The following is a 16,397-nucleotide window of genomic DNA, read 5'->3' on the forward strand; positions in this document are numbered from 1 at the left end:
CCGGGATTTTCTTCTATTATCCTTACAATGCGATTCTTCGTATCGGGCGTCAATACAGATCTGCTGGCAGATACCTGCCAGAATTTCGATGATGAGTTATAAATGAACTTGATTCACAAAGACGTTGATGAAGATTTTGAAACAGTGTATGATTTTTCCATGTAAAGACGTCGTGCAGCTGAAGCACACTTCCATTAGCACGACCATACATAAAATGCATATCTGCCATTTCTTCATTAGAGTAATACGCTGACATTTTCAGCACGATACTTTGTAACTATGTAATCATCAAATAATATCCGCAATCATCGATTGATGACAACTGACTGATTGGCGGTGAAATCTTCTGCTATAAAGTATGTATGGAAATTGAATGAGGACATTCACACACACACAGAACGCGGTTTATAAGCACTAAGGTAAACATCGCATGCGACACGTAGAAGCCAGTAAGTCCATCATGATACTAACATACAAAAATGTTTATATCTCAGAAACGGTTGAACTTTCGACCTGATGATTACTTAGGTATTCTTACTCAACATGGTGTGTCCTATCTACCATATAAATATTGAATGATTTTTTTTTAACACCTTGTACATATGTATATATATATATATATATATATATATATATATATATATACAGGGTGTATCAGACCACCCGTGCCAGCCAAATATCTCGAAAACCAAGAACGACAGACAAAAATATTTCAGACAAAAGTTGTAGGATTTCAAGTAACGTATTATATAGTAATATTGGTACGACCTTGAATAGTGTTGTCAAGGTCACGTGAAGGTCATCTTAAATTTCTTAAACGGAACCCCCTATTTTTCATTACATATTCTTGTAGCTTATCTCGAGGGCTTTTCAAAACACTATAATAAAGTATTTTTTCATTGAGTACTTTTCGAGTTATGAGGCTTGAAATCATTTCTTAATTTTACATAAACCGTAAAATATCTTGTAAAATATTCATTTTTCGATTATCTTATCTTAATACTTTTATGTACAAAATAATGAGAGGAATCAATTGGTGTAAAGAAAACACAAAATTGTTTCGAAAAAAAAATGTAATTTGCAATTAACAATTACATTTTTTTTTTCGAAACAATTTTGTGTTTTCTTTACACCAATTGATTCCTCTCATTATTTTGTACATAAAAGTATTAAGGTAAGATAATCGAAAAATGAATATTTTACAAGGTATTTTACGGTTTATGTAAAATTAAGAAATTATTTCAAGCCTCATAACTCGAAAAGTACTCAATGAAAAAATACTTTATTATAGTGTTTTGAAAAGCCCTCGAGATAAGCTACAAGAATATGTAATGAAAAATAGGGGGTTCCATTTAAGAAATTTAAGATGACCTTTACGTGACCTTGACAACACTATTCAAGGTCGTACCAATATTACTATATAATATTATTATATAATACGTTACTTGAAACCCTACAACTTTTGTCTGAAATATTTTTGTCTGTCGTTCTTGGTTTTCGAGATATTTGGCTGGCACGGGTCTGATACACCCTGTATATATAAATATGTACAAGGTGTTAAAAAAAAATCAATATTTATATAGTAGATAGGACACACCATGTTGAGTAAAAATACCTAAGTAATCATTAGGTCGAAAGTTCAACCGTTTCTGAGATATAAACATTTTTGTATGTTAGTATCATGATGGACTATATATATATATATATATATATATATATATATATATATATATATATATAGGGTGAGCCATTTTAAGTTACCCACCCCAATAACTGTATTTTTTTGAATATACAACAAAATGTTTCAAATAAAAGTTGCTTGACTTTGAGGGGGACAGATGGTGGCAAAAATTTGACCTTGGATAGTAATTTGAAGGTCACATAAAGGTCACCTTCAATTTCTTAAATGGAACCTACTATTTTTCATTGCATATTCTTGTAGCTTATCTCGAGAGCTTTCCAAAACACTATAATTAAGTACCTTTTCGTTAAGTACTTTTTGAGTTATGAGGCTTGAAATAATTTCTTAATTTTACATAAACCGTAAAATACCTTGTAAAATATTCATTTTTCGATTATCTTACCTTAATACTTTTATGTACTAAATAATGAGAGGAATCAATTGGTGTAAAGAAAACACATAATTGTTTCGAAAAAAAAAATGTAATTTGCAATTAACAATTACATTTTTTTTTTCGAAATACCTTGTAAAATATTCATTTTTTTCGAAATACCTTGTAAAGTATTCATTTTTCGATTATCTTACCTTAATATTTTTATGTACAAAATAATGAGAGGAATAAATTGGTGTAAAGAAAACACATAATTGTTTCGAAAAAAAAATGTAATTTGCAATTAACAATTACATTTTTTTTTCGAAACAATTATGTGTTTTCTTTACACCAATTGATTCCTCTCATTATTTTGTACATAAAAGTATTAAGGTAAGATAATCGAAAAATGAATATTTTACAAGTTATTTTACGGTTTATGTAAAATTAAGAAATTATTTCAAGCCTCATAACTCAAAAAGTACTTAACGAAAAGGTACTTAATTATAGTGTTTTGGAAAGCCCTCGAGATAAGCTACAAGAATATGCAATGAAAAATAGTAGGTTCCATTTAAGAAATTGAAGGTGACCTTTATGTGACCTTCAAATGACTATCCAAGGTCAAATTAATGACATTATGTCGTCTTTGAAACCATACAACTTTTGTCTGAAACATTTTTGCTGAAAATGCTTCGTTGAAGAATTATCGAGGTGCGTTTTTTAAAATGAGACACCCTGTATATGCCAAACAGTCGACAGTGTTAATATGTATTTATTTCCAGATAGAGAACGAAAAATATAATAAAGTAAAGTATAATAATATTATAACTTAAGAGATATTAAGATTATAAAATGCGAGATTCTTCTTCTCAAGAAAGAAGAAAATAAAAAGACAAACATTTTTTATAGAAAACCTTGACTATGTGTGTTTCGCTGCGAGATTCTCGCAAATCTACCTCCAGAGTAGAAGCACGATTTCCAATTCCATCTGCTTGGCGGTGAGTTGCAGTTCTAGCGGTGGCGCCGATGGCGTGACGTTATCATCGCGAGAGAGATTCGCTAAACGAAGGACCAGGAGCACTCGATGCGTGTCGTTACCCCAACCAGCATCCTTGTCCCGTTGACTCCATAACCACGTGGCCGCTCGCTCGAGAATAGTTTCCGCTTCAACGTCGGCAAATGTCATCTCGGCATTGCCTGCTAAGGCGATCAACGAAAACATTCTTCCATTATTCGCGAGGGATTATATTTTACATTTCAATATGATAATATTTAATGCGAGAAAGAAGCCGATTTTGACCCCTTCGCGCTATTCTGATATTTTATATTAAACCCAGTTAATACTGCTTGTTTTTATGTAGTATAATAAATAATATAATGCAATTACCTATAATATAAAATCTATCTACGATATATAAAACTGTAGCAAAATGTAGCTGTAAATCTTATAACATATGTATTATTTTGCAATAGTACAAGAGTAATGCAACAGATTATTATTGCAATAATATAATATTATACGTGTGCCTTTTTGCCACGACGCACAGTGGTTTTGATCTAAAAAACTGGCCAAAAATCGATTTTTCCAAAATGGATTAATTCGAAAAATTTTTGTCTCTAAGAATAGTTGAATCATAAAGTTAAAATGACATACAGTTATAATTTTTATAACTGCAACTGTTCGACGATATCAACATCCGAAAGTTGACGATCGTCGCATCACTTTCAGCTTTTGTTAGTGCAAACTATTTATTAGTGTTGTTCGTTAGCGCTGTTTGCAGTTGTAGAAAATTTTTTGTGAAGTGTTCAATTATGGAATCTTCAAAACAAGGTATGTACTTCATTTTTATGCATTTCTGACATTAATAAGACTAATCTATAAGTAGTTACTCGTCTTCGAAAATATGTAATAATTTGTGTACTTTTTTGCAAAATGTCAAAAAGGTTAAGTTATCCTTCCAAAAGCTTCCAAGCTATTTTTTTACGTCATCTTGAAGAGTAGAGTTTCTATTTCATAGCAAAAAAAGAATCATTTGCGCCTTTTTGCGCCTTCGATTTTTATTTATCGTTTTTTCCACGACTACTTAGATAATCAAGAGTGCTAAAATCACGTTCCGGTAAATCTTTGCGGCAAAGTTTCCTTCAATTTTAATAACAATTTTCTAGCAAACATTTGTCTTGCTTCGTTTTGCCTAAATATTTTGAGCAAATTTACGGCAAATTGAAAATTTTGCGCCAAGTTTGCATCATTTTGCTATCTGGTACTGTTAACGTAAATTTTTTGCAACTTAAGAATTTTTTTATTCTTTTAACTTTCAATTGACTAGGGTCGTCGGGAGTCAAAGTAATGGTACGGAGACAACTGTACGACATGATGCAACAACAAGGCCTAGATATAAACCAAAAACTTGAATATGTGGAAAATATGTTGTTGAGACAAGAGAGCTATACTGAAGATGAAGCGAGAAATTTCAAACAAAGATTTTCGCAATTTAAAATGCAATTTAAAGTGAAATGGTCAGCTGCTCAAAGAAAGGATGAGAGATTTAGAAAAACATATGGTAAATGGTTAGAAGAAACTATTCAGATACCCAAAGGCACAGCTAATCTTAAACCTGGAGCTGGTCGGCCAACTAAGTCTTTTGAAGACTCCAGTGAGCAAAAGAAGGAAGACGGAACAACTGCGGAAATCAGCTGAAACCGAAGAACTTATATTTGCCACACAGATGAAGCTCAGAGCCTCTGGCAAAGCGGATGTTTCAAAAATTGTAAAAGATTTCGTTGCATCTCCGAAAAGAGCAACAAGATATAGAAGAGCGTTTGTAGAAAGTTTAAAAGAAACAAGAAAGCAATTGTCTCCTCTTCAAGCCCTTTCTATGTTTGTCGAAGCAGATTTATCCAGAAAACAATACGAAACAATCAGAAGCAACAGTGATAAAAAACTTTTTCCTTGCTATCCGATACTACTAAAAGCTAAAAAGCAAGCCTACCCTTTACAAAAATCCTATCGCGTGACAACGACTTGCGCTGAAATTAATCTGCAAGATCTGTTAGATCACACTGTTGCTCGGTTGCTGCAATATTTGGAAGAAGTAATTGGATCCTTAAGCCAGAATGAATGTAATACAATGGAAATTATTTGTAAATGGGGGTGTGATGGATCACATCAGAAACAGTTCAAACAAAGATTTGAAAATCAGGACGATAGCAATATGCATATCTGATAGCAATATTTTTCAAAGCTCTTTGGTACCCTTGCAATTAGTTTGTGGCACTGGCAACAAGAAAATTATATGGCAGAATCCGACACCCTCTTCTCCTCGCTATTGTAGACCCATTCGCATAAGATTTGTTAAAGAAAGTACTGACATAACAAGAGAAGAGATAAGTTACATAAAATCCAAAATAAGCAATCTAAAGGAAACCAGGATTGAGGGAGATAAAATTAAAATCATGAAGCATAGTATGGCGTTGACAATGATAAACACCAAAGTGTGCAATGCCGCAACAAATACAACATCCACAATGAAATGCTACATTTGTGGAGCCACATCAAAAGACTTTAACAATTTGACCAGAGAAAAAGAAGCTGATCCAAGCACATTCCAGTTTGGTCTCTCAATATTACATGCTCGTATAAAGTTTTTCGAAAGCCTGTTACACTTGTCTTACAAATTGGAAGTTAAGAAATGGCAACTCAGAAATGAAGAGGATAAAAATGCTGTGAAAAGAAGAAAAGCCATTATTCAAGAAGATTTCAAGAATATATTAGGCCTAATTGTAGACATTCCAAAGGCTGGTTTTGGTAATACAAATGATGGGAACACTAGTAGAAGATTTTTTGCAGACCCTGAGCTTGCCGCTAAAATTACCGGTCTAAACGTTCAGCTCATTTACCGTTTGAAAGTTATATTAGAAACAATGGCATCTGGACACAAAATTGACACCGAGAAGTTTGCTACTTATGCCATGGACACAGCAAAACTATATGTAGAACAATATCCATAGCATCCAATGACTCCAACAATGCACAAGATTCTAATTCATGGGGCAACTGTAATAGAAAACTGCTTGTTACCTATTGGCCAACTTTCCGAAGAAGCGGCTGAAGCACGGAACAAGCACTTCCGATCTTATCGTTTATCCAACTCTAGAAAATTTTCCAGAGAGTCATGCAATATTGATGTCTTGAACAGGCTTCTTTTAACATCAGATCCTCTTTTGACTGGCATAAGACCTATCCCAAGAAAAACCACAAAGCCTTTTTTAAAAGAGACTTTAGGACTTTTGCTGCCTTTTGAAACTTCAAATATAGAAGGAGAAAGTGAAACTGAAGAAGAGTCATTTGTAAGTGAAGCGGAAGAAAATTATGATGAAGAATCCTAAAAACTTCCAATTCTAATTAAATTTACATGAAAATTTATATGTAAATAAAAGATTATATACTCACAAAAATTCTATTATTTAAGAAAATAGCCTATCCTTTAATTAAAAATAAAATTACCAGTTTTTACACTCGAAAAATATCATTAGGAGAATTACGCATCTTTATTTCAAAATTTATATAAATATTTTATTATTATTCAGGTATTATCTCTAGAAATATGCCTTTTGTCTCCAAAAACTACTTTAATTCCTATATTACTTCATAAATTAATGAATCACAACCATTTGAAAGCAAAAAAGTACAGAAATAATTTTGGCCAGTTTTTTAGGTCAAATTTACCACTGTGCGACGCGGGAAAGACAGATTTAACTAACTCATATTTAATTTTTCACCATGAAATGAATATAAAATCTACAAAAAAAGAACATTAATATAAAATCCAAAGTATATCTTTTTTTTTATCAACTTAATTTCTATAATCCCAATAAGAAGAGGAGGAGATTTAAAACATTAAAATTAGAATATTAGAAACTGAGCAAGTAAATATAGAAAATATTTGATCAGCGAGCGACCTTTCAAGGATCCTCCGTGGCAATCGGCATTGCATCCATCGAGTGAGATATCAACATCGCTCTGGAGTCGCATATCACTGTATTAAAAAGCAGCATTAGGTGTGAGGTCTGAATAGCTCAGTCTAGAGCAGTTGCCCGGAAAACGAAAGACTCGGGTTCGATTCCCGATCCAGCCACTTGCGCCTCACATATTTTTTTAGTTCGCGAATATTGTTTTCTAACAATTATTCGTTGGGCTGAAAAGTGTGTGAATGCTCTCTCCACAAGATATGCGTCGATGCCGTTGCCACGGATGGATTCTGTCGCTCGTTGATTAAATGGGCGTATAGACCTCCTCCCACATACATCTCTATCTTTTCTGGATTAATCCATTTACTGCCTATTTGTAACAAAAATCAAAATTTTTATATAAATTAAATTTTGAATTTTATAAATTTCCATATAGCACCGAAAGATTGCAAAGACGTTACATAGATCTAACATTAAAACATTGTAATATTGCAGAAGTTGCGAAATGTTTCCGCAACATTACTACAAGTTTGCAGCAACGTTGAAATGTCAGCCCTTAGAAATATTACGATGTAAGATTATAATAATGAAAATATAAAAAGAAAGGTTAAGAAAGATAAGAAATACCACCTTTAAAAAACGTTCTAGTTAGTATTTTAGTTAGTATTTTTTATTAGATGTTTCTTATTCTTATTACTTACCTCGATAATGTATATATATAATACAATATCTTATATATACTCCACATCAAAATATTTAATACATGCAATAAATAGACTAGTTCCCATTTAGCCATCCAATTGAGAAAAATCTGTTTAATATTCTGAATTCCAACGTGAAATCTAGATTATTAAATAAATTATTTGTTTGTTTTGGATCCCTCATTAGAATTCAGAATATTAAACAAATCAAGAAGTTTATCAAAAATTAAACTGATACAAGACAAGAAATATACTTTACTACAATAATTCTTTGTAGACTTTATATTCATTTCAGATAAAAATTTGAATACGAGTTAGTTAAGTTTGATGTCACTGCGTAGCGGCAAGTGAAGAAACACATGTCATACACTATTATATGTTTTCGTTATTTTAAAATGTTGCTGCAACATTGCCAAAGTTATAAAATATTATAAAATAATATCTTTGCAATATTTTTACGACATTACACTGCAATGAGCAATGTTGTAATATTGCAGAAATGTTGCTGCAAGATTTTGTGCTGTATAGGTTAAGTACATAATTTATTTTATTTATTTAATTATCAACTTTATATGACCAATACTTTAAATGAATCAATTTTCTATGGAATATAATTATGATGTAACAACAATATAACATGTTACATTTATTAATAGGACATTACAATTAACTTAACATTAACGTAACATTAATAATAATTTACCGGTAATATTTATATTATGTAACATTCCACATTTCATTGCTTTTATATAATATTAATATAACAATATTTACTAGGAAGTTTAATATAAAATATTTTATTTATTTTCTTTGATTTTTTTTACTCGAATATATGTTTAATAAAAAAGAATTTCCTCTTATCCTTTCAGTAAATTATTATATGTGCTAATCTTGTACGAAAATAAACATACCTTCTGCGCGAGCAAAAATATATAGCCATCCTAGAAAAAGAATCACGATCATATTTGCTCTTCCCCACATTCTCCTCGGAAGAGTCTCAAATTCCGCTTATACTATTGTTCCTGGAAGTTAAATAACGAAATCGAAATTGTGAAGAATTATAGAATATAAGAAATTACAGAGAAATTCTATTAATTTTTTCTATCTATTTTTTCATATGATTCTCTTCAGAAATATTTCTATAATATTTCTCCATATTTGTACATTGAAAGAAAAATGTATGATATTTGTAACTATATAATTTTGCCAGAGTCCGGATCTCACAAGGGAACATCGCGACATGATACCAATCGATTTTAACGAAACTCGTTGTAGCGATAGATCTTTATGTCAAATAATATTGGGTAAAGGGATAAATTGCGCTTCTTAAGTATTTGCGAGAAAATCAAAATTAAAGATTTTCGAGCGCCTTATGTGCAAATGGAATAGAGCGTTTTATCGAAGAGCGCGTGGCGCAGCGGTAGCGTGTCAGACTCGTAGCATCAAACGTTGCTGGTTCGATTCCTGATAAGATTTTTTCAAAATACAATTTTTTTTGCATCAGAATGCAATTATTACACAAAATAAATTATATATTACATGAATTAATACATAAATGAAATTTTAGTTTTGTCTATTTTGTTTATTTTATTCTACAACAATGCATTTTCCCGTTTGCGTCTTCTTCTTAAGAAATCCGTTTGTGTACAAATAAATAAATATAAGTAGAAATAAGTAAGTATAAATACTGACTGTGTTTATAACTGCGGATAGGAGATTACCATACAACAAAAATAAATGTAAAACATTTTTATATGATACAATTTTATTCAAAACTAAAATTTCATTTATGTATTAATTCATGTAATATATAATTTATTTTGTGTAATAATTGCATTCTGATGCAAAAAAAATTGTATTTTGAAAAAATCTTATCAGGAATCGAACCAGCAACGTTTGATGCTACGAGTCTGACACGCTACCGCTGCGCCACGCGCTCTTCGATAAAACGCTCTATTCCATTTGCACATAAGGCGCTCGAAAATCTTTAATTTTGATTTTCTCGCAAATACTTAAGAAGCGCAATTTATCCCTTTACCCAATATTATTTGACATAAAGATCTATCGCTACAACGAGTTTCGTTAAAATCGATTGATATCATGTCGCGATGTCCCTTTGTCAGTGCCGTTTTCCCCACTCCAAGTGCATGCTAGCGGTCGAGCGCCACGAAAAGCAGTACCGTCTATGCCGATCTAGTGATGGTAGCAAAGAGGGCACCGTCGCGTGGAAAAAAAAAATAGATATATATATATTAATATAGAATATATGTTTATTTAATATTATACATAATATATAAAATAATATAATAAAATAATACATATAATATATAAAATATAAAATAATATAATAAATTATTATATTTTTTTTTCTACGCGACGGTGCCCTCTTTGCTACCATCACTAGACCGGCATAGATGGTACTGCTTTTCGCGGCACTCGGCCGCTAGCATGCACTTGGGAAAAACGGCACCGAGATCCGGACTCTGATAACACAGGCCTGCGAAATTTTAGCTTTTGTCAGTTACATAAAGCAGAGTAGGTGAATCTAATAGATTTTGTGACGCTGAAAACAAATTTGGCCGCAGAACTTCCTCATGCATGTCAGGTTTTTGAGTAATTTGTAGTTGAATGGCCCAACAATCGCTATTTTGGCCAATTTCATGAATTTATTGTGGGGAAACCAAATTTTTTGAAATATTTCTGTCAATGGCATCGTATAGAGTACTCACTTTCATCTTTCAAATCCATTTTCGATTACCGCCGCATGATTTTTTTCGTTCAGATATACAAATTATAAGACCGGTCATGCACAGGGATCCAATAAGCCATTCTAAATCAACCGTGCCATCTCTCTATCTCACTACGAATCAAAATTAGGGTAAAAACATACATTTTTAAATACCTTCTGTCACCTTTTGAAATTAAAAATGGCGCATCCAATATGGCGGATGGAATCACAATAAAAAGGCATAATATTTAGAAAAATTTATCAAAATGTGTAACAACTGTTTTAGATATTTCTTTACAATACTTTTTTGGGCAACCGAATCTGATATATATCTTCACAAATTTCAAGATGATGGATCTACCATATTGATGTCTATGTAAATTTTCTTTAACGTAAATTTTCTTATAACTCTTATAACTCTTATAACTTATAACTTATAACTTATATATCTCTACGAAAAAAAATCGTGCGGCGGTAATCAAAAGTGGATTTGAAAGGTGAAAGTGAGTACTATACAATGCCATTGGCAGAAATATTTCAAAAAATTTGATTTCTCCAACAATAAATTCATGAAATTGGCCAAAATAGCAATTTTTGGCCATTCAACTACAAATTCCTGACGTACTGGAGAAATTCTACGGTCAGATTCGTTTTCAGCGTCACAAAATCTATCAGATTCACCTACACTGCTTTTTGTAATTGAACCTCGCAGGCCTGCGTAATTACATAGTAAAATAATTATAATTGAGATTTCTCTTTTTATAGTTATTACAGCTTTCATAATTATTACTACTATATAATGTTAATTATTATAGTTTTTATTACTATATAATGTTGGAAATAGTAACTTTATAGTTCTCTACCAACTATATAAATATTCTATACAGGGTGTCTGATAACTTTTTGTAGTCCCGAAGTGTGAAGATAGATTGACTCAAATTAAGAAGAAAGGTCCTCTATTGTTTTGCGATATTTGCAATAATTAACGAAAAATTAAGAAGATCGGCTAATCTGCGTGAGTAGAAGCGCGCGGCGACGAGAGTCGTCCCATTGTAATTTTATACTGGGAGCGAAGCAATGAATGGAGAAGGAGTGGTGAGTCCGGTTTTTAATTATTGCAAATATCGCAAAGCAGTAGAGGACTTTCCTTTTTAATTTGAGCCAATCTATCTTCACATTTCGGGACTGCAAAAAGTTATCAGACACTCTGTATATTATAATTTTATTATATATTATTTTTTTAAAAAATTCTACTATAAATTATAATAATTTTAAATATCGATTTATAATAAAATATCAATTTTAACAGATAGTAAATAAAATAATTATTTCTTTAAAAATATATCACAATTATAACAAATCACAATTATAACAAATCACAATTATAACAATCACAATTATAACAAATCTAATTATGGTGTTAACATTCACTTTACTTATTGGTAGTAATAACTAAATATTCGCTTTATTTATTGATATTAATAATTAAAAAACAAGTAAAAAAAGATAATTGAAGAAATAAACATTTTCACAAACATATTAATAATTCAATGATTATATTTTTAACTCTAAATTTTCTACTACGTATATCGTTGAAATTAAAAAGAGAATAATAATAAAATTAATTATTCATACTAATGCATATAGAACTATATAGCAATAACATATTTTATAACTATATTTGTAAATAATAATTCACTATTTTCTTGAAAGAGAAGTTGAAAAAATAAGAATATAAAATTGCAAATTCATTACTACTATCAGATTATATTTCCTTTGTATATTATTATGCAGCGTATTTATCTCATGTTCAAATGTTATGCTACAGAATAAGATTTGTAAAGCGAGGCTACTAAAAACAAAAATGTGATGTCGATCCTTATGAAAATTTACTTTATTGATACATATTCTCAAGGAAGATTCATGATGTTAATAAACTAATTATTCAGTAATATCGGGTAAATTACGTTTGTGTCTCAAATAGGTATTTTATTCAAGACACAAAATAGAAATTCTCTCTCTCAAAAAAATGATATTCTATGAATTAATTTTTTTATGAATTAAATAAATTTAAATTTATTTAAATGTAATAATTTTATTATTTATTTAATTATTTTAATGTTTGTTATTAATTAATTGGGCTAATGCTATATAATTACAATGTTACTACTATGCTATATACGATATAGCGATACTATAATGAATTATATTATGATAACTACAATCATTTATTTCTCTCAATGCACATAAGACTTAACGTTATTTATAAATGTAATTATTCATCGACAAAACAATTCAACAATATTCATCAATCAAATATAATTTGCATATTTACAATTTGTTTAATATTTCTATAATAGTTCATCATAGTTTCTATAATAGCTCATCCTTCTTTTACGAAGCAATGAAAAGTCGCTGTCAACAAGTCGACATTTGTTTTCGTATGTATTCCCGCGAGTAAATCTTTTAGTGAAAAGTTCTCGATGTTTTTCTTCATTAGTAGAATATACTATGAATATTTAAACATTCGTGTTTCGTTAAACTTTTTGGCTTACAGACAAACATAAAGGATAAAGAAGAAAAAAAGAAAATGAAGTCGAAAGTGAATTCGAGCTTTGTGCCCGAATTTCCGATTCAAGTCACAAATATTGATAAATATGCATTCCTGAGTACGATGGTTATTCAACTATTCGTGCCCACTAATCGCGATCAACGCTAAATCAAGTCGTTAATCGATATCAGCCCGACATTTGCGCGAAATCGACATCGTCTGTCAACATGTAGAATTATATCTGTCTCGTATTTTGAGAATCATTAGCTGATTTGCAACTAGTATGTTCTAATACAATAGAATAATGTAAAAATGTAGAATGCTGTGGAATATATAAAAATTCTAACACTTCTCTTGGCGATATAATAGAAATTTATATAAGAATAATTAGACATATTAATTATCTTTTGATAGCAATCTTTACGAGGTAAAAAAATGATGTTACATATTTGGTCTTATGTAATAGACACATAAATATTATCATTCAATAAATATTATTATTTTCAAATATTATCATTAAATTTAAACTCAATGATTGCTCTGATCAATTTGTAACTAATGTAACTGTAGTAATAATAATTGTATACAATAATTATAATAATACATCATTAACGAAACATATTTAACATAAGGATATTTATTTCCTTTAATTAATTTACTCTGTAGTTAAAAATCAAATTCTCTCTCTTTCTCTTTCTCTCTGTTACAAACTATAATATAAAATATTTAAAAAAATATATAAATATAAATTAAACATAAATATCAAATATATAAATTAAACATAAATATCAAATATATCAAATCTTTTCCTTTATACATTTATCATTTTCGATGTAGAGCCACGGTGTACAAAAGCCGCGCGTCTGATTCATCAGTGTTTACTTTTTGGGAATTCTTATGGATTTGCACATTTACGAATCCGCCTATATGACGATCGATGATATCGAATGAGCGTCATCGCTTAGTCATTAATTATCGGCGAATCTACTCAGACTCGCTTTATGAAACGTTTTAACAAAGAGATCAGCATGGCGTGCATATATAGTATGAAACATGGTGAATGTATATATATATGTGTGTGTGTGTGTGTGTGTGTGTGTGGATGGTGTACATGGTATATACCTCTATTCATGATATAAATTATGTGTCTATCTCAACGGTTATATGTGCTATATCTGAGCAAGTGGAATACACGAGAGACGCCAGACGTTCGAACATGGTCTTGTAGCGCGATACTGCGTGCGATCGATATCACGGTGCCTACCACTCTCACGCACACGCGCACACGCGTGTGTGTTTTGTATGTTTTGTGTGTGTGTGTGTGTGTGTGTGTGTGTGTGTATGTGTACTATACACAGAGAAATCTATGTAATATATACCTGGGTGATGCGCTCTCTCTCTCTCTCTCTCTCTCTCTCTCTCTCTCTCTCTCTTCTCCTCCTCTCCCTTCCTCCCCTTTCCTCTCTCTCTCCTTACTGTTTGTTCTTTTTTGCTTTGGTACTTCTATTTTTCCTTTTCCATTCACATATGTACGATAAATAAAAATTACAATAAAATAATAATCTTCCTCAACATTTTCGCTGAGGAAAGTTTAACTTCAAAAGTTGGTCTGAGAAAGAGAAAGATTCTCTTGAGAATCTGAACTGAAAACGATATCCAATAATTAATTTTGGAACATTCTATATCTTGTTATATTGTCGGTTTTACTCCGAATCGCGAACGGTCTATATACAGGTCAGTTAAAATAAAATCACATATCAATCTTTCAGAATTATTTCGATTATACCACATTATTTTCAGATTATTGATCGATTTCTATCTAATAACATACTGAAACCTCGTAAAAGTAGATTGTACCGGATTCTGGTATATTCTAACGAAACTATCTTCCGTTACATTCAAGACTATAGAAAGTATCGTTTCACACGACAGTTACTTGTGAAATTTGTGTGAACATGTTTTTTTACGCTACCACAAGAGAATATTGCATCCGCAACTCTGCGCAACTTGCTGGGTGGCTAGACTGTTATCCCTTTTTGTTACTCGAGAGTAGCTTATCGCGTGGAAAGAATGCAATATATTCTTTCGCGATTTACTCTTATGAAATTTCAGTGTATTTTTATGTTGTTTCTCGGTCAATATTTCTCGATATAGTCATCTATAATTACATAAAAAAAATTTGCTCGAAGAAAATTGATTGTTCCCAAAATACAGTCATATCATTTTGAAATACACTTTTTTGAAAAACAACAGAAAACAACAGAAAATAACAAATTTTTGGAAAATAAGTATTATGTACATAATTTGAATATATAACGCGATAACATTCAGAATTAATAAATAATTGTAATAATCAGATCAATGGCGCGATAACAATTCTCATCAATTCGGCCATTCCAATAAAAGTTACATTTGTTCTAGTATTATAATGTATATTATACTTAATTTTACTATTATTATGTTATTATTGTACTTCATTATTATTATTATGTATACAATTAGATATTAATTTTTTTCATATGCAAGAAATTAAATATTACAGTAGAAGTGAATGTTTGACATAAGTAGTACAGCTATTTCATGGAAAAGTCATATGAGATATTTAGATGAAAGAATCGTATAATCACGTAAAATCACGTTAAATATAAATATATATAAGTAAATATAAGGTAAATAAAAATATAAATAGATTAATTTTTTTTAAATAAATAAAAATAAAAAAAGAAATGCAATTTAAATATAAAATAAACAAATGAATAGAAAAGAAGTAAAAATAAAAAAAGCAATTTCTTCTAGCATGGCACTCTAAATTTTAATGTAACTTTCTTTAACATAAAAAACACTATGAATTGAAAATTTTATATTGTCCTTTAATTTTTCAAAGTAAAAAATGTGAGCTGTTATGATTTATATAGTTATTCCATCAATAATACATATTCGAAGAAATTAAATCTATGTGTTACCGAGTTAAAATAGAAGAAAATATTAGAAGAGCAATAAAACCTTGATCTGACTGGACTAAGCACACATCTTCATTGTGCAACACAACTGCATATATGTAATGATATTATACCGAGGAGGAACATCAATGAGAAACAATAACAGTGACAGCGGTAATGCAATATCGCGGTGTAACGATTCGGTTACCTACCCTAGAAAGGTAGGGAAGAGAGGAAAGATTATCCGACTCGATTCCCTACCGTGTATTCTTCTAACGTATACACATAACAATATATATGATATATATGGCGTTATACACCATTGTTCCCCTGAGAGTCTTGGAACTCGCTTAGAACCACGACTAAATGGCTTACAGTCGCCGCTGCTCGTGGACTTTGGAACTATAAAATAGCCTTCATCGCGAGCATCATCACGATCATGATTACATTATGATTATA

The 16,397-nt window shown here is 30.7% G+C and overlaps 1 protein-coding gene across 7 annotated transcripts in view; it reads right to left on the minus strand.

Moving 5' to 3' along the window:
• Positions 1 to 16,397, minus strand: part of LOC145971584 (uncharacterized protein CG3556) — a 65,802-nt gene that overhangs the window by 36,721 nt on the left and 12,684 nt on the right. For 4 of the 7 annotated variants that reach the window (XM_083099427.1, XM_083099428.1, XM_083099431.1 and 1 more), the window contains 2 exons: positions 8,632 to 8,742; positions 3,008 to 3,251 (listed from right to left, as the gene is read on the minus strand). In XM_083099427.1, coding sequence (XP_082955553.1) covers positions 3,008 to 3,251; positions 8,632 to 8,701 — 314 coding nt within the window. In that variant the 5' untranslated portion in view covers positions 8,702 to 8,742. The remainder of the gene's footprint in view (positions 1 to 3,007; positions 3,252 to 8,631; positions 8,743 to 16,397) is intronic. The other 3 variants (XM_083099430.1, XM_083099429.1, XM_083099433.1) reach the window with 2 other exon arrangements.

The sequence above is a fragment of the Camponotus vicinus genome, unplaced genomic scaffold, assembly GCF_025532165.1.
Source record: "Camponotus vicinus isolate PSW18456_S1 unplaced genomic scaffold, iyCamVici1.0 SCAF_5, whole genome shotgun sequence".
In the NCBI taxonomy this organism is placed as follows: Eukaryota; Metazoa; Arthropoda; class Insecta; order Hymenoptera; family Formicidae; genus Camponotus; species Camponotus vicinus.